The following is a 20522-nucleotide window of genomic DNA, read 5'->3' as shown; positions in this document are numbered from 1 at the left end:
ATGAATATTTGCTGATAATTTACACACCCACAGGTCATCCAAGATTTATCTTGAATCTAGAATCTAGAAGAGTTTCTTTCTTCCTCAAAACAGAATTTAAGATTTTTAGGATTTAATTTCAGGCCTTTAAACAATGCAAGTGAATGTACTCCATTTGTTTGACAGTCCAAAATGCATATTTAGGGTGCATCAAAATAATCCACATGACTTCAGTCAACAAATAAAGTTCTTCTGAACCCAAACGATTGACTTTTTTAGAAAAAAAACAATACTTAAATACTTTTTAACTACAAATGTTCACTTACGCACATCTGACGCACACTCATGAGAGGGATGACGTAAGCTCATTGGTAAGGTCACTTGGAGGAGGAGGCAGGAAAGCGCATCATTGTTTACAAGATAAACTTGCACAGACCACAGACTAAGTGCCGTTCACAAACCAAAACAGTCCAAAACTATTTCAAACACAGGATTATGATTTTTAGAGGAGAAGATGGAGTTTTTCACCCAACCCTACATATTTGAGCCTGGATACACAGATGACCATTTTGAACAATACACTTATACAAATACAAATCTACAGCAAAGACAATTACACTTTTGTACAGAGCTCCTTCTCTTTTAAACAATGACACGCTTCCTGCCTCCTCCACGTGATTCATGACCAACGATCTTATGTCATCCCTCTTTTGAGCATGTCACAGAGATGTACAGAAGAGAGCATTTGTAGTTAAAAAGTGTATTGTTTTGTTTCTAAAAATAATCAGTTGTTTATTTGAAAACATGTTGATATAAAAATGAGGTCTAATAGATTCTACCTATAGTTTAATTCATATGAAACTATAACATTTTGTCAAAATGTAACTCATGTAAAATCGTGAAACTTTGTAAAGGTGATAATGTGTAATGATTTTATAAAAATTTTTAGTGCATAACACAGTGTTGCTCTTTTCCTCTTCAGTGCTGTTCGGTATCTCAGGGCTGCCTGTTTGAAGGGTTTGACTTGACTCTGTGATGCTTTAAACTAGAAAAGTCTTACTAGAATTGAAATGGGTCACATCAGTTTTAAGGTTTGTGCGCCGCAATATCGTGGGAAGGCCGCCTGTTGTGCAAGTGCATGTCAGAGAGAAGAGGAGATCATTAGCGCGAGCTGGTAACGTTACATACGTTACTACGAAAATATCGCAGTGCAAATGAGAAGCTGAATTTAGCTGAATGCTAGCATATCATTAAATCTCTTTATTACTATATTATCATTAAATTATCTATATCACTTGGGTGGCCGCCAAAAAAATCATTGTTCTTTCCCTGCTGTCCACGACCCATTCTGAATAGACCTGCGACCCACTTTTGGTTCGTGACCCACCAGTTGACAAACACTGCTCTTAATGACAATATTTTTTATTTGGGAGAAATGTTGAAAGTAATTTATAGAAAAAAACCTTTGAAGGGCCTGGTTTGGATCTTAGGCACATAGCCTTTCCTGGGTTTGACAGTGGCTCTTAATAGACCTGGGCCAAACACCAGACATGAATTGTCAGCTGATATTGCATGCAGGTCACCTACCCATTTACTGAGGCCAGAGCCAGCAGTAGTGCTGTCTTAATGGATAGCATGCGCAAATCAACAGAGTCAAAAGGCTCGAAGGGGAGCCCTGCGAGAGCTTTTAGGAATAAAGTTAAGTCCTAAGTCTGGACTGTAGCCGGCCGAGGTGGGTTTAATCGTCTTGCTCCCTTAAGGAACTTTATGATTAAATCATGCTTGCCAATAGAGGTGCTGGCTTCATGTGCATGATACACAGAAATAGTTGCTACATACACTTTGAGCGTTGACAGGGTGAGTTCTGCATCTAATCGCTCATGAAGAAATATTAGAATTTCATATATGGGGCAGTTTACTGGGTATTTCCCATGTAAGAGACAACAATCATTGAACTCCTTCCATTTTAACACGTAGAGGTGTCTCGTGGATGGTGCTCTGGCCTGTAAAATGGTGTTCATGACTGAACACATCAGTTCTGGCATATCTAGTGTGCCCCGTTCAGGGGCCACACATGCAGGTTCCACAGCTGGGGCTGTGGATGCCAGATTGTGCCTTGCGCTTTAGAGAGGAGATCCCTCCACAGCGATATTTCCCATGGCGTGCTATACAACATCTCCATAATTTCCGGAAACCTTGGCTGGTTGGGCCATTTTGGCGCAACTAATAGAACCGTTCCCTTGTCCTCTCGGACTTTGCATATGACAGAGTGAATCAGGAATACAGGGGGTAACTCATATTTGCATTTTGCAGGCCATTTGTGTGCCATTGTTTCCGCTCCCAGTGGGGCTTGGGACTTTGAGTACCAGAGGGGACAGTGGGCATTCTCCACTGAGGCAAATATATACATTTCTGCTTTGCCGAATATTTCCCAAATCCTCAATACAGTTTGAGGATGAAGTCTCCATTCGCCCAGTAGGTCCGTGCCGTAATTCAGGCGGCCTGGGACATACATCGCTCTCAGGGAGAGGGGATGATGCTTGCTCCTTATCGCTCATTTCTGTGAGGGTCAGCAATACATGTCGATCCAGAAATTCGCTTTATGCTTTTACGCTTTCTTTTTCCACTGTGGTTCTGTGAAATCAGTAGAGTGTATGTAACAAAGGAGCTAGCAATCTATTTCGAAAAAGGTGTGGAGAAACATAAATATAGGCTACAATACTAGTTAAACCATCATAATAAAGTCATGAAGATACATTAAATGAGTCGCCACATACTAAAACCGTTCTATCAGCACAGTTGAGTCCAGTTAGCTAACCGTGCTGCGAATTCCATATAAATGGTTTATAATCGTGCCGTGTCAAACCTTGATCCAATGGAAATAATACTGTAACCATTCTGTACCGTGCTCAGAAACGTTCGGCCCAATGGTGGAAAAGGGACTAGCAAATGTTGTTAGGCATATGGGCATGTGTGAGCTGCACTTTCTTTGTGAAATGTCCACAGAGGGGTATCAAAATCGAGTTGTTTTCAGCTGCACAGGCAGGTTTGTGGTGTAATGTAATACATGTAATGGGATTATGTATTTAAAATACAAATTATAAGTAACTGTATTCCACAACAGTTACAATTTAAATAATTGGTAATTAGAATAAAGTTACATAGAAAAAGTATTTTGATTACTGAAGAGATTACTTTGCATTATATTGTCATTTGTTTCTTTAATATTTAGTCCTTTCAGATGGAAAACATTTATACATATAAATGATGTGATCCAAAGTGCATTTGAACAGTGGTAAAATACTTTCTTATGATGTGTTGCATTCATACGCGCAGACAGAGAAGGAAGTAATGAAGTAATTTGGAGCAGAAGAAATAGAAATAAACCTTGTGTAAATTGTCAGCTTTACGCTTAAGCTAAAATGCTATTTCTAGCCACTTTACATTCAAATGTTACCAGGTACAATCATATTTTTTATCAAGAAAATTCACGTTGGATCATAATTAATTTTTTCTAGTAAGACCTTTGATATTATGGCAAAAATCATATTCTTGATGACAATTTTTGTATTGTTTTCCTGTAAAAATCCTTAAAACAAGATCAATTTGATTCATCTTGTTTTAGAAACAATACTGCATAAGATTTTTCGTTTTTTCAGAGAGTTTATTTTAATTTGTGTATTTTGTCTTGCCGTTCTGGCAGAGTTTTTATAGTCAAAACAAGTGAAAAAAATCTACCAGTGTTGAAGTAATCCAAAGTATTTAGTATATGTTACTAACATTGTGTAATCTAACGGAATATGTTACAAATGACATTTTACTGCATGTATTCCGTAATCTGTAGTGGAATACTCATAAGTAACCCTCCCAACTCTGTGTACAGGATATAATATATTGAAGAGGAATGCATATTTTATAAACTGTACCCTCCAACCCAAACTCCAAACCTAAACCTAACCATCAGTAGAGTGAAAATGTAAAGTTAGGTGGAAAATGCAACCTCCAAATCATGAACGTCGGAAAATCATGACCTCTCGGAAACAACATGCCGAATTCCTGTTATCATGTACATGAAAAGATATGACTTTTATTCCATAGAGGCCAACCAATTAACAAACAGAATTTCCCCTTAAAAGTCTAAAATCTGAAAAAATTGCAGCTAAATTCCAACTAATTTTTTCACATGCAAATGAGCTTGTGATTCACCTCAAATGTTTGCCAGAAGATTGCAACTCGTCACTGGTAAGGTTGAACCTGCAGCAAACTTTGGTGACAAGGAAGAGTTTGCAGCAAATTTCATTTGCATGTGGAAAAAAAATTAGTGGCGAATTTGCAGCAAGTTTGCCAGAACTCTGGATTTTTGTAAGGGTCGAAACAGTGTTGGTCTTCACTTTAAGCAAACTAAGCAAGTTGGTAAGGACCCCCAATCTGCCAGGGGGCCCCCACACTGTCAAAGACATCATAAGTAGTGTTACAAACATACTATGAGGTGGGCCCCCACACAAAGTTTTGCCTAGGGCGTCCAAAAGAATAGGACCGGCACTGGGTCGAAACAATGCATCAAATTTGAAACTATTTCACCATCTCGTACTATTATTACGATGAGATCAGGGTGAGCATACTCAAACTCAAACAGAATTACAAAAATTAAATTCCATATACAAAAAATGACTGTTTCTAAGAAGGTTTCCCAGGCACTCCTACTGTCCTCCATTGTCTGGACCAACAGATAATCATTCCATTGGTTGAGCCAATGTTGCTGTGTTGTGCTAATCGAAATGCTCAAATTAACAGTATTTACACCCTTTAGGGAAATCAGTCTTCAAATGGCTACATTTGTCCATTATTTTAAGCTATGATTGGAGAAAGTATTTTAACATAAAAACACACAATTCAGCTTCAACTGGTTTTTGCTAAGGAATTACACCAAGTGTAACTTAAATACAATGATTAAAATGTTTGAATATTCATCTATATAAAAAGACAATTCCGCTGGCCGCAGGGATATGCATGCATCTGTGCACATATTTACAGTCCTGTGATAATTTGACCATTTACATTTCAGTCTCTGCAGACTCCTGATGTCCTACAAACTGTAGCACCACGCAGAAAGAATAGCTTTGTGTTTGTTCTGGACATCAGCATTACTGCCGATCTTTTCCTCCTAGTCTCTTTGTGCATTGGCAGACTTTGCAACCACAAACAAATAATAATCAGGGTCTCATGAGAGGGCTTTTAACGGATTGGAAATGGAGATCTACCTTTCTGGATAGAGATAGAGAATTTGTGCTGCAAAATTTTCCTTCTGATAATCCTACAGATCAGAACAGCCTGATGTGGCCCAATACCGAAGTCCAAGTGTATGATCATATGTGCCTGTTTGTCCATAGACCGACACACACACACACACACACACACACACACACACACACACACACACACACACACACACACACACACACACACACACACACACACACACACACACACACTCATGTTTGGTTTCCATGTTTTATGGGGACTTTCCATAGACATAATGGTTTTTATACTGTACAAACTTTATATTCTATCCCCTAAACCTAACCCTACCCCTAAACCTAACCCTCACAGAAAACTTTCTGCATTTTTACATTTTCAAAAAACATAATTTAGTATGATTTATAAGCTGTTTTCTTCATAGGGACCGACAAAATGTCCCCACAAGGTCAAAAATTTCGGGTTTTACTATCCTTATGGGGACATTTGGTCCCCACAAAGTGATAAATACACGCTCACACATACACACACACACACACACACACACACACACACACACACACACACACACAGAGAGAGAGAGAGAGAGAGAGAGAGAGAGAGAGAGAGAGGGATGCATAAAGAGAGGAGCACTAGGACCCAGTAAAATTAGAAAGGCTGCTTGCCTCTTGCATCCCTGTCTCCTCTCAAATCTGCTCTGCAATTGCGCTGTGCGCGGGTGAGAGAGAGCACATGTTGATGTGTGTTTGTGTGGATGTGTGTGTGTGTGTGTGTGTGTGTGTGTGTGTGTGTGTCAGAAAGGGGCGAGAGCGTGTTTAGACATTGCTTATGTTATCTCCTCGTCTTCTCTCCTGCGTGGACACCAGCTTTACCTGGACAAGCTGGCTGCCTGAAGCATAGCTAACGGGGGAGGGGGAGCGACCTGTGTGTGTGTGTGTGTGTGTGTGTATATACATGCGTGTGGGCGGGTGAAAGGGTGAGGGGCGGAGAGATGAAAGGGCCAGGTGAGGAGGGAAGTCGGGTACCTCTCTCTTACATTCTGGTGCTCTCTCTCCCCCTCTTTTTATCCTTCGCTCACTGGCACGCGACACTAACCCCGGACGCTTGAGAGGAGATCCTCCTGCTGGACCTTTCTACTACAACAAGCATCTGTAGCTTCAGGTATGTTCTCCTCATCTGTATCCTCAGCTCCATTAATGGAGACAATGTTCCTTTAACTCTGTGCCTCACATTGAAGCTGTTTAAACTTGTGCATTTCAGAATGACACATATGCTCTAGAATTCCCAGACAGATGAGTGGTAATGGATATTAAGATGTAAAGCAGTGCAATTAGAGATAGCAGGCGGTTGCATTGAGAAATAGCAGTTTGTGTGCTTTCTTAGGAATTTAAACCAGAGGTGGCCTTGAATGAAGGTGTTGACATACATGACATTTCTTTAAAGTAGCTCTGAATCAGCTCACTATGCAATGAAACTTAATAAAACTCAAACACTCTGTACAGTGTCAGTGGGATAGTGGATTATTTAGGGGAGGTAATGACAGTAGACCTCATGTTTGTAAGTGTAGTCTATAAGTTTTAAACTCCCAGTATTGACAGTACAACTTTTTGATGCCCTGTGGGGGATAAGAGAAGGGGTGGGGTGGAGACAAGTTTGTTGAACAACAGAGCTAGTTTTCTTTGCAGTAAATACTGAGTCATGTGCATATTACGGGGTCATATGTTTCGCAGTTGGCAGCCCCTGAGATTTGTACTTGTTGACAGACTGCTGTCTTACAAAATGCAGCAGAGCTCGTGGAAAAAGTCAATTTGCTCACAGCCACTTAAAAATGCATTTGTGAGTGCTTCAACTCACCTCAGCCTTCAGACATTAAGTACACCAAGCTAACCTGAATCTTCTGCTATAGAAAATGCAGGTCTCGCTGCTTAAAGGGATAGTTAACACAAATTAAAATTGCCATTATTTGCTCACCCTCGTGTCTTCTTTCTTCTGTAGAACACAAAAGGAGATGTTAGGCATAATGACAATATCAGTCACCATTCACTTTTACTGTGTAGGAAAAGATGTAATGAAAGTGAATGGTGACATCTCATTTTGTTTTCCACTGAAAGAAAGTTATACAGGTTTACAACAACGTGAGGGTGAATCCTGATGACAGAATATACATATTTGGATGAACTATTCCTTTTTGGGCTTTATGACACTGACAATTACTAAAAATAAAATAAAATAAATGCAATGCCCACAGCCAAACAAAAGGATGAAATCCACCAAAACACAACTGTGCTGTTTTTTTGTCATGTGCAAACATTTGAACCATCATTGTCCGATAAAAGCATCATGTGTATTTTTCATGTTGATTATTTATGTTACACTATGGCATGGGTAGCGATACGTAGGTTTCTAAATCACAGATCTTATTTGACTTGAAACAACAAATAAGGTGGAGTGAAATTTAACAATTAACTGCATAGTGATTGTAGAGCTGAGGTGTAAGTTAGAGGTTGACCGATACCGATAACACAGGTGGTGATAAAGGCTGAGATTAATCGGCTGATAGTTTTTAAATTCAACGTAAAGAATTAAAAACATATTTTATTACTGTAATGGGCACTGACAGGAGGCTACAAGACTGGAAAATGAATAAATAAATTCAGATTTGGTGCATAACTAGGGTCTTTTAAATACAAACAATCCCAAAACACACAAGGAGCTCTTAATTTGAAATGCCAGAGACTTGGCGCCGTTACAATACTCTGTTTGAATAATTGACCAAATTAATCTTTTTAGAGCCTATATATTTCATCAGATGAGGTTTAATTAGGAACAAGATTTATTATTATTCGCAAGATATGCAGCTGGAGACACAATTTAGGGCACATTTCTATCAAGTTACATTTTACTTATTTTCATATTACTTGATTATATAATCAAAAAAGACTGTTGACATGCTGATCTCTGTACATGAGCTCATGTTTGAGCTTTTTAGAGAAGTTCACATGCATTGTGAAAGAAGTGTACCAATTCCAAACATTAGGAACGGTTTCAAGTTAATATACAAATCTACAAAGGCGACAGTCTCCAAAAGGAGACTGGTTTCACCAGATGCGGAACATCGTAAACTTTTAAATACACACAGCACTTTTAGTTATAAAATAAAAGCCCCAGGTGAAGGTGAAGTAAAGAGGACAGAAATATATTACTTTTGTATAACTCAAATCAAGTCCTCAAATTAATAATGATAATTCGGTATCATATTATAATAATAAACTTGAATGAGGACCCACAGTAATCATTTTGTATTATGCAATATGGGTACCACAAAATAAGTGGAGTTGCATGCATTTTTCGTTCACTGAAATGTTTTCGTAAAAATATAAAAAAAGTTACTTAATTATTATCATTGTATATGGAATATAAATATGGATATAAAAGTGCATATCAATAAAAATTATTAAATATCTTTCTTCCATTTGTATATTTATTGGAAAAACTGATGCCTTTATTATTTTTAAATAGATTTGTAGTCAATGCATTTAATGTATTAAATCTACTTTGCTACAATGGCTGTTTGGATAAAATGATGGATCCTCTGATTTAAAAAAAAAAAAAAAGAAAGAAAACATTTGAGCCATTTCAGAGCTAATACATAATTATCGAGATAAACCGTATATTGCAATAGGCAAAAAAATATAGAGTTTTAAGCCATATTGCCAAGCCTTAATTAAATCACACAAAGCTATTGTATTGCTTGAAAAGACTTGGAATATAGTGCACAAGTCATATGGACTGCTTTTATAATACTATTATGGTCTGTATCCTCTCTGATGGTTGAAAGCTCCAGCCCCAATTACTTGTAATTACATAGAAGAGTGGACAGGGTATTGTTTACAATTTCTTCTTTTTTGTTGCATGGAAGAAAGAAAGTTATACAGAATTGGACTGACATAAGGGTGAATGATGCCGAAATGATGACATTTTTATTTTGAATAACTTTTTATGCATTCAAATATATGATTTAATCAGCTTAATCAACCAGGATATATAAAGTTATACCAACAAATTTTTAAGGATTACTTTTTAAGTAGTTTCTTAAAGGTGTATAATGTAAGCAGCATCAAATGGAATTCCAAACAATGATGTTTTCAAACTGGTTTCGCCATCTTCCACTTGTCCCAAAATCGCACCATTGGTCGAACGAGATTTTCAAATAAACAACAGAGCAATGTTTTCAAAGTGCTACAGAGCCACAATGTTTACAATTTTCAGGAAAATCAACCTATAATGGTTTACATATAGTTAGCATTATACTGGGATACTGTACAAGAACGTATTTTAACAATCAAACAATTACACACTTCACCTTTATCGTAATAACTTCCTGTCTTCACTTTTTACAGTGCTGGATGGGTTGCAGTCAGCACAGCTGAAATACTGCCCTAATAGCATAGTGGTAGTTATCTGGAAAGTTACAAAGTTCACCAATCAGTCACTATTGTGTCATTCAGCCCCTTAACCCCAGGTTAACCCCAGGATTTTTTAAAGCTCTAATTTGTTTTTCTTTTATTAGCCTCTGAATGACCTTCAATGTATCCATTTAACTCTAAATACCCCACGACTTGGAGCATTCATATTTTCAATCTAACCTCCTAACAACTCTAAAGCACACAAACCTTATCAACTGAGCAAAAGAAGGGCTTAAATGTTATTGATATTATGCCAACATAATCAAACTCCTTATAGTCATGTGGATTATCATGTAACTACTTTTTTCTGCCCAAACCAGTATTTCATATTTCAGTTTGCTATATCAGTTACAGAACACCCCACTCCCTTCACTACTACAATCAGGTAAACATGTGATCATTGTGGTCCCAAGCCTTGGGCAGAAAACTCCATGTCTCAATGCTCACAGAGATGTCCTAAAACAGCAGTTTATAGTGGAATTAGAGATACTTTTGAGCTTGTCACAACACTGACCACATTGTGTCACAAGGGAGTGTTTATGCCCTCTGAGGAAAGTGGATGGATTGATGCTGTGGAGAAACAAAGCTGGTGCACTGTTTTGCAGTGAAATATTATATTGTAAAGTTGACCATTATTCATGTGAGTTTGTGTGTGTGTGTGGGATTGTGACAGGTAAAGTTAAGACCATAAATGCAGACCACATGATCATTGACAGTTTATAAGGTCGGGATACTTGCATAACTTTGTACACAGCTATAATTTTTACCTAAGTATGAATTTATTTACAAATACATATTTATTGATGTGTTGGACCAGATAGTGAAGGAAAATCTTCCAACAGCTGCCCAGCATACAAAAAACATCACAGGTGGATGGATACCTCATGAAGTTAGTTGAGAAAATGCTCTCTTTAAAGAAACTAGAAAATAAGAGTTTTGGTTTATTTAACATTGCCACTGCATAATTCTCATGCTACCATTTGTGTCATTTAATCATTTAGATGGCTTTATTAGTATTCTGAAATGTGGGAAAAAGTAGTCATAAAGAATGAGATAGTGTTTTCAGACTTTTAACTGGTAGTGAATGCTTGTGCCTGAGATTTGTAAAGACTAATGTCCTGTACACATATATGCAGCGACTGTTTCGGTGAGGTTTTAAACATAAATGCATAAAAGCAATGTGTGCTTCTATACATGTACACTAACAGATAAAAGTTTGGAAATTTGACTGAATTTATGTTTTTCATGATCTTAAAAACTTTTGATTTAAAGGTTTATGCTTATGCCCCCTTTATTAACTTAAATAAAACTCACTGATAATAAAAATCAATTTTACTAAGTGCCCTGGCTGAAGGATCCTGCCCAAGGATGTGCCCTGCCTTATACTTAAATGCTCCCCTTCATTAACTTAAATAAAACTCACTGATACTAAAATGTCTTTTACAGAAGTGTCCTGGCCAAGATATGCAGCCACAGCAGTTTACAGTTATAGATAACATAAAACAATTGTAAAAGTATGACAACTCAATTTGAAATTAGTTGTCAGGTATTGCAAAAAGAACCCAATTGCAGATGTGTGACTCCAAAACTTTATTGAAAAACTGAAACAAAACACAAAATTTGGGCCAAAACAAAACTAAAAATGCCCTGACAAACTGCAAATGCTGGAACAAACAAACCAACCCAAGGTGAGATAAAACAATAGAGAAAACAACTGTGCCTAAACAAGGCAAAGACCAAGTCAGTAATCAACAGGCGGCGTGAAGTCAGTAAACATTAAGGGATGAAACAGCACAAGACATAATTCACAAAGGGAATATAAAGGGAGGAAAATCAGGAGAGTAACAAGAGGGACAGGTGAGGCAATTTAACTTATAATCAGATGGATAATGAGGGTGACGAGGCAAATGAGGTGGGGGAGGTCAATACACCAGAGAGAGCACATAGGGAGAAAAACACACACAAGACCAAACAAAGACTAAAAAACTGGTGGCAGGCTGGCATTAGTTTTGTCAACAACTATAATTTGTTCCAAGTATGAATTTATTTACAAAACTATTAACAAAATTTTATTTATTTATTTATCTATGCATTGGACCAGATAGTGAAGGAAAAGCTGCCAAGAACTGCAAGGTGGATACCTCATGAAGTTAGTTGAGAAAATGCTCTCTTTGAAGAAACTAGAAAATAATAGTTTTGGTTTATTTAACATTTTTGTCACTACATAATTCCCATGCTACCATTTGTGTCATTTAATCATTTAGATGGCTTTATTAGTATTCTGAAATGTGGAAAATAGCAGTAATAAAGAATGAGTATGTGAATCCAAACTTTTAACTGGTAGTGAATGGTTGTGTCTGAGAATTTTTAGAGACAAGCTCTGTACACATATGCAGCGAATTTGTCATTAGTCTCTGTACTGAAGTTCCTACTGCTGGCCATATATCATAAAAATCTGATCACAGATGAGGCATTTGCCTTGTAAAACTAAGATTTCATTCTAATTTGACAAAGTAATTGTGTTCTTGTCCCTAAAAATGCACATTCTTCAGGTTAGAGTGTTTTTTATGTAAACTGCAGCAGTGCTCAATGCATCATAATGTTAATAAGACAACCTATCAATGTATGAATCAATCTCACTTAGACTTTCGACAATTTCTTTCCCATACATAGTTTTATATTCCATGTATGTGGTTACAGGCGAATCATATAGAACAGTGAAATCGCTCACAGAAACTTCTCTTCCTTTTCTGCACTCAGTGAAGTGGAACTCTTATCTCAATGGAGATGGGTGACAAAAGCTCCACTGACTATTGGTTGTTGCTCCGTAAATTTGCTCCTCATTTGCATAAAGTTAAACTTTTCTCAACTTTGTTGTGCTGCTCACTAAACCCACATCCGTTTGCCAGATGTTGCTGTCGCTCGTGTCACTGGAAGTCGACAACTCTCATTGAAAATTAATAAGATCTAGTCACTTTGTTGCTTTACTTTGCTGCATGTATGTACGGAGCTTTAAGGGATACATTTATTTGGTTATTGCTCAAAACTGTTGCTTGCAATAATGATTGTCTCTTTTCACAGTTCCATCATGTCTCATTTGGAGCTGCTGGAATTTGAGCAAGATGGACTTCCATGGACTTTAGAAGTGAATATTTGTAAATGAAACCGGATGTTGTGATTCTAAGAGTGCAACCAATCGCTTCAGCTCTACCACCATGCCGCAACACCGCCAGAACTCTACCGTCGAGCTTTGCTCCTGGATCTGATTCTTCAGCAGGGGAGGATGGGTTATAGTCCCATGAGAATCACCTCCACCCACAATCCTCATTCCATCCTCTCATGGAGCTTACAACTGCTTATAACACACTGTGGAACATCACCCATGCCACCTCTTGGCATCCGAACGTGACCCAGCCCAACACCTCAGGACTGAGTGACCCCAGAGATAGACACCTGCTCCAGACATTTGCCCTGTGCGCTATGCTCTTGATGGACATATTGGCTGTAGTGGGCAACTTAGCCATCATGACAGTCATTGCTCGGACACCTCGACTGCGTAAATTTGTGTTTGTCTTCCATCTTTGCCTGGTGGATCTCATTGCAGCTCTGGTGTTGATGCCTCTAGGTATGCTGTCAGGGCAGGGCTTTTTTAACGAGGCTCTGTGTCAGGGTTACCTGTGCCTCAGTGTGGGACTAATCAGTGCTGCTATCCTCACTATCTCAGCCATCAACGTAGAGAGGTACTACTATGTTGTTCATCCCATGCGCTATGAGGTGAAAATGACTGCAGGCCTGGTGGTTTCAGTCTTAATTGGAATATGGATCAAAGCCACCCTTATGTCTGCATTCCCTTTACTCGGCTGGTCGCTTGAAAGAGAGGAGACAGGACCAGTGCTGGGGAAAGTTATGGGCAAAATCACTGTACCAAAGTGGTGCTCGCTCCACTGGATGGACGGAGGGCCCCAGTGGCTGGTGTTTATGGTCCTTTTTACCCTTATGTACTTCCTGTGTCCAGTTCTTGTTATCTTTGTGGTCTACTGCAACATGTTTAAGGTGGCCAGAGTGGCTGCCATGCAACAAGGCCCAGTGCCCACGTGGATGGAAACTCCTCGGCCACGTTCTGAATCTCTGAGCAGCCGTTCAAGCATGGCAGCCAGCCTTAGCAGAGCTCACACCACCCCTCAGAGGACTTTCAGTGGGGGCAAGGCTGCAGTGGTACTGGTGGCCGTGGGAGGTCAGTTCCTTGGGTGCTGGCTACCTTACTTCTCTTTCCACCTCTACTGCGCGGTTATGCCGTCCCCTCTTGAATCTCTCACACGCATGGCTCAACTGGAGGACGTCTTCACCTGGATTGGTTACTTTTGCTTCACCTCCAATCCTTTTTTCTATGGTTTTCTGAATCGGCAGATCCGGGAAGAGTTGGCCAGAAACCTGGCCTTCGTTTTCAAGTGGGGGCATCCGGGTGAGGAGGAACAGCTGCCCAGCAGAGAGGCTTCTATTGAGGAGAACTTTCTCCAGTTTCTTCAGGGCACAGGCTGCAATATGCGACCGAGGAATTCCCAAAGCATGTCCATTCCTCAACAGGAGGAGGACAATCCACTCTCCAGTCAGCTCCACAGGCCATCTATTGACTTCCACATTCCTGGCCAGATCATGGAGGAGACCTCAGAGTTCATAGAACACCAACACACAAAAGATCTTAATATATCAGACAATTGTATCAAGGCTAATGCGTAACTGCAAGGTTGATATATTCAGTTGTGAACTATGTATTTAATTTATCATATATTGTTGCTACATTTTGCTAATCTTTTTTATTCTCTCCCCAATAATTTGTCCATAGCTTGTTTTAAATGTTTGGTTTGTAGGTTTCTGTCACACTCAAAGAATATTTTCTCACAAGGAAATAAGTTACATTCCAGTTGTTGAACAATGGTCTCATTCCAGTGCATTACCACTAGGTAGAAACTTATTTATGTAGATACAGCAACATTTGTCCAAACGATGTAACATGAAAGGAACATTGTGATGTGGAGTTTGCATTCAAAATGCAGTATGAACCGCAAGTGATTGATGTAGCTAATTTAAAGGCTCCAAATATTCATAAATCAGTATATGATTGGTTAATAATTAAATATTATTGTATCAAACAAATTTGGATTTTGAACAAAAATTGTGTAGTGGGTAGATTCAATTTATTATTTATTTGTTGTTGCTCCTTCAATGGCAAAATGCAGTGCTGCTGTAAAATTATGGCTGTCTGCAATGTCATATTTCAAAAAGTTTTGTTTTCCTTGAAAATTCATTAAAAACATTTAAATCTATAATTCTTCCCTAAGAATTGCTGTTGAGAACTCCAAATGCATATCTTTATTCTGGTCATCCGCAAAAATGAAGTACATGGAAAAGAACCAAATTGAACAACTGAAAGAAGCCTTAACAGATTGTGATATAATCCTGAAATTGCTGCGAGTTTATCAAGATGCACATTTAAATGGCATGCCTTTCTAATCAGCCATGCAGATACAATCTTGGGTTGAAAAACACTGAAGTGTGTTTACAGAGTGTAAAAACTGCCTTTGTGTATTCAGTCACATTTTCTACACCTTGTGACATGGAGATGGCGGCTTCTACCCCAGGGCCTCTGGCTTGCTGAGGCACCTGATCCACAGAATGGTGGGGGGAATCAGATAGTCTCTAAAAAAAGGGTAACAGTCTGCAATCAGCTGAAAACATGTGCCACTACCGATGTCCTTCATGACTTTGTTCACATTTATTTGATTCGCAATGTTGCTTTTATTTGTTCTGATTATTTATTTTCATTGATATGTGAAGAAGACTGTACAATACCTGCAGAATGTTTGACTCCTCCCTTTTCTTTAAAAAAAGCTAAAAATCTGGGTTCCAGTAAGGCACTTAAATAGAAGTGAATGGGGCCAATCAGTAAACCTTAAAATATTTTTTATTTCAAAAGTATAGCCACAAGACATAAACATCATGCATGTTAACATGATTTTAGTGTGATAACACAGAAAAGTTAGTAAGCAATTGTAAGTTATAGACAGTCTTACAACTTCTTAATCAACTTAATCATTATTATAGTTTTAGTAGTTTTAGCAGGTTTTTTGTAAAATTATATGCTTCAAGTTTCTGCCTTTTAAACCATCTAAAAATTGGCCCCATTCACTTCCACTGTAAGCGCCTAACATCGATTTTTGCGATCTTTTTTTTTAAATGAATGGATGAATGAGTCAAAGTAAATTTTTGTTGTAATCAATTCAATATTATTCCACAAATGCTGTCAATTGAGCTTAACTTGTAATGCACCAGGAGCATTCCTTTAATGATGCTTTTCAGACAGCAATTAAGAGGATCCCAGAAAGGATTTAGAATTTTATATATCAACCAAAAAAGTATCATATCTTTTTATACATGATATTATGGACATACCAGCATATTTTGGACATGTATTTTGGTAATAATTCCAGATAATAAGTGCCCTAGAGTTCCATGTAAATAACATGGTATATGGTAATAAGTGGCATAACTACAGATAGGTTAAAGAGGCCAGCCGAATCAATCTAGCATAGTAGTGACAAAATAATTTTTGGGATGGAAGGGATAAGGTCAAAAGCCAATTTAATATCCTTCATAACATTACTGTGACCAGAGATAAATTCCAATTCTCTGTCATAGAATAATTACATAATTCAATACAGTCTTCTGCATTATTAAACAAAGCTGTGTTGTCTCTTAGTTGTTCTTGTGATACAGAAAGACTCAACTCACTGTAAATGGCTTTTTGTTTGTGGGCAAATCCAGCATTCTGTCCATTGCAAGAGAAGTCTTGAGTGCTTTTCCATAAGCAGAATCAGCCTTTTGTGGCCACAGCATACAATCATACTGTAAAGTTAATATAACATAACCAACATGTGTGGTTAATATTGTCCTCCTTTTACTTGTGGAGGAAAACACCTCTTCACACTTTGTTTTAAAGTTATCAAACATAAAAGCAGTTTCATTGTACTTGTGTCTTCTTTCCCAAACATGTTTTACCTATTTCTTTATCTTAGCCATCTTAAATCACATGACCTAGATGCAAAGAACTCAACATCTAGAATTGTGTAGTGGGGAGATTTTTGAGATTTTGAAGTGTTTGTATAGGCATAATATTTTCAATGTAATGGCATTAGTGGTGACTGCTGTTTTGATAAAAAAAGAAGAAAGAAAAAACAATAGGAAAGAGTCCATTAAATATTAAAAAGAAACTGAAAATTCTCAAGTTAAATAATTTGATGACACTGTTCATTTGAAAGATAATATAATTTTATTAACCATATCCTTTTTATTTACAGGTATTTAAATACTGCAACCTAAAAATCAGCAACATTATTTATTTGTCACTTATATGTGTATACAGGAGCTAATAATTATAAAATGTATATTCATATTATTAATAATACTAACAATAATGGTAATATTTTTTTTATACAGCTACAGATTTTTTTGCCTATATGAAATAAAAAATTACCATTATATATAATCACATCCAAAGTATTAATAACTGTTAAGGAGGACATCTAGAATACAAGGGATAGTTTATGCAAAAAGTTAAAATTCGGTCATCAATTTCTCACCCCGTATGACTTAAAACTCTGTAGAACACAAAAGGAGAAGTCAGGTACACTGTAAACCCTAATGTTGTAATTTCTGGAGAAATAAAGCTGTTATAACCACCTATGTTTCGGGGATCTGTTTACATGTGGTCCCTACAGGTCTAAACAGGGTCTAAAATGTTTTGTGATCAGATCACAAAAAACACAAAAAAACTTGGTCAAAAATACATGTAACCACATTGTATTTGAGGTGTAAACGGTAATCCGTCTTGTATGCGTCCCAGCTGCAGTGAAGCGCCGCCTCTCACCTGTCAATCAACCGCTGCGCTTAAACAAGAGTTTAAACTTTGCAGGTTATGAGTGACTTTAAAAGGAAATTAAAAAAAACGGATTAATCACGAAACCAGATCACGAATCTTCTGTAGTATGTCTGATATCAACACAAATGAGAAGCACGAACACCTGAAGCTCCTTTAATACAGGTACTCTACAGGTAAAATAATGGATAATTCTGTTTGACATGTTACATTTGTGCTTAAGATTAAATTTCAACCACATGTGGGTGATACAGTGTGTCGTGTTTTCCTCGCTTTCTTTGTTTTTTTGTTTTTTCTGACTTTGTTGCAATTTAATATCATGCAGTAACACGCTAACATAGTGATTGATGTATGTCGAACAGTGATTACAGGAGACGTATTAAAGTGATCAGGTGTAAACAGCGATGTGTCTCACCTGACCACATGTGATTGGATCACCCAAGACGTATTGTAATACCAGGTGGAAATGTGGTCTAAGTCTTAATTAAACAATTCTTGAAAAGTTTTGGGCTCATAACTCAAATATCTATGATCCTTGAAATATGTTTTCTTAAAAATACAGAGACTTTAAATGTTAATAACGCCAACTATTGCGTAGCAAATTGAGGCAATGGAGAATACCCATAATGCCTTGTGCTTGAATTGTTTAATTATGTTTCCATGGTCAACATGAACATATGGAAGCAATTCATTAGTTGTTATTAAGAATTCATTGAGGTTTTTCATAGAGGCTCTTTTGTAGTATTATTTATGTTGTTTTGTAGCAAATAGTTCTCTTACGAGAGGTTCTCTCGTATTGCGTAAGCTAGCTTACGCTACGGGAAAGATCCATCTTTTCTGAGATATTGAAGCCAAAAAATTATCCTTAATTTTTGTATCCATTGTCAACACAGTGCGGCAGCTGCAGACCTTGAGCGGGCTAGCTAGCGAGCTCATAGGTTGCTCTGCGGCAACTGCTGCAGCCTATAGACGAGCTTGGGCGAACTTGCATCCAATGAGAGGCGTCCGCACGCTCACTGCATCAAAGCCCGCCAAAATGGGCGTGACTAGAGTGCATATAAGCGTAGTTCGTAGGCTGGAACCCTGGTTTTCATTGACTGAAGCGAAAAGTCGCTCGTGGCGCGAGCACGGCCGCCTACGCAATACTCGTTCCCTCATCTAGAGAGAACCGAGGTTACGTTAGGTAACCGATACGTTCTCTTACGAGAGGCATATAAGCGTAGTTCGTAGGCTGGAACCCTGATTTTCATCTCTTCAGCGAAGCTCTTCGCATCGCTGACCTGGAAGCCGCGTCGCCGTTCGAGGGGCATCAAGCAAGCGTGGACAGCGCTAGAAGAAGCCGGCCGTCTCAGCCACCTTCAGCCATCCTGCGAGCTACGCCATCCGACGACGTATCCTTTTTATTCAGCAAGCTAGTTCTTACGAACTATTCACAAAAGAGTACGAGCGTCTTTTTCAAGATGCCTCGTTCCACTTGCGCCTCATGTCGCGCCCTTCTCAGCTGCCTGGGACTGGGACACGCAGAGCTCGCCCTCACTGAGGGCGGATGCGATTTCTGCGAGGAGCTACCGATGTCGACCCTGCGGGCTCGAATCGAAGCGCTCAAAGCAGAAGCCGCCGCGCCGCCTTACATTCCGCCATGCAGAAAGAAGCGCTGCTCCCAAAGACTGCCGTAAACTGTGGTTGAAGCGACTGCCTCGCCGGAGCCTCTCCCTCGAGCATCGTTTTCACCCTCCCGCCCCGGGCGCGCAGTTGCCGCCGGCGACGCACTGCTGCCATCTCGGATGACGAGGCGGAGGATAAGGGCTGCTGTTCCATCATGGCTTCGGACAGCGAGGAGTGGTCAGGCTCCCAAGCCTCCTCCTCGGCCCAGGAATCCAGCAGGACCCACGCCGGAGTCGAAGGGGAGTTAACACGCCTCCTCACACAGGCCGTCGACCGCCTCGGGCTCGAGTGGTCACCGCCCCCTGAGCAGGCACCCAACAGACTCGACGGCTGCTTTCTTCAAAGCCATCGCCGCTCTACACCCGCAGCCTGGGCCGCTCCCTTCCTGCCGGAACTACACACGGAGCTTGCAAAGTCGTGGAACGCTCCTTTTTCGGCCAGGTCCCGTTCCCACATCTCCACCTCTCTCGCGTCGGTGGACGGCGCCACTGAGAGAGGCTACTCCTCCATCCCCCCGGTCGAGGACTCGGTAGCAGCACACCTTTGCCCGCCCTCCGCGAGATGGTGGTCTAAGCCTGTGCTCCCGTCTAAGGCCTGCAGAGCGACTTCCGCCTATGTTGGCCGCGCCTATTCCGCTGCTGCCGGCCAAGCCGCATCTGCTCTGCACTCCATGGCCATTTTACAGATCCTACAAGCGGACCTTCTTCGGGAGTGGGATGAGAAAGGCAGGCACCCAGAGGCTGTTACTGATCTACGAAGCGCGACAGACCTCGCCCTTCGCGCTACCAAAGCTGCAGCTCAAGCTCTAGGGAAGTGCATGGCCTCGCTGACATGGGAGAAGCAGAGCGCTCCACGTTCGCTCAACGCACCGCTCTCTCCGACCGGTCTCTTCGGCTCCGCGGTGAGTGGCATTGTTGACCGCTTCTCAGAAGTCCAGAAAGCCACTCAAGCCATGAACCTCTTCCTGCCGCGTCGCGCTAGCTCCTCTGCAGGCCGCTCACGTGATCAGCCTCCTGCACGAGCCTCTTCACAGCGCCCAGCTCAACAAACTCAGACTTCTCAGCGTCGACAGGGCGGCCGCCCTTGATCGTGCTCAGACAGCCGCCGCAGACCGCCGCCCCCCCCGCGGGCCTCGATTTAAGGTAACGCTGAAACCAGAGCAACCGAAGTCTTTCTAACTTTGTTGAACAAACGACGGCTCAGTCCCGCCGCGGTCGGACCAC

The 20522-nt window shown here is 39.8% G+C and overlaps 1 protein-coding gene across 1 annotated transcript; it reads left to right on the top strand.

Moving 5' to 3' along the window:
- The first annotated feature begins 5964 nt into the window (after nucleotides 1–5964).
- LOC127621162 (G-protein coupled receptor 61-like) lies at nucleotides 5965–17118 on the top strand. Its single transcript, XM_052094657.1, has 2 exons — nucleotides 5965–6396; nucleotides 12783–17118. The coding sequence occupies exon 2, from the start codon at nucleotides 13041–13043 to the stop codon at nucleotides 14436–14438; it is 1398 nt and encodes a 465-aa protein (XP_051950617.1). The 5' UTR covers nucleotides 5965–6396; nucleotides 12783–13040; the 3' UTR covers nucleotides 14439–17118.
- Nucleotides 17119–20522: the final 3404 nt, after the last annotated feature.

Source organism: Xyrauchen texanus, chromosome 27 (genome assembly GCF_025860055.1).
Source record: "Xyrauchen texanus isolate HMW12.3.18 chromosome 27, RBS_HiC_50CHRs, whole genome shotgun sequence".
Classification (NCBI taxonomy): domain Eukaryota; kingdom Metazoa; phylum Chordata; class Actinopteri; order Cypriniformes; family Catostomidae; genus Xyrauchen; species Xyrauchen texanus.
The sequence above is the reverse complement of the archived record's forward strand: the minus strand, read 5'-3'. Positions and strand labels throughout refer to the sequence as shown.

What these genes read in the sequence shown, in the direction of transcription:
- LOC127621162 (XM_052094657.1), top strand. Translation starts at nt 13,041, where the DNA reads ATGGAGCTTACAACTGCTTATAACACACTGTGGAACATCACCCATGCC.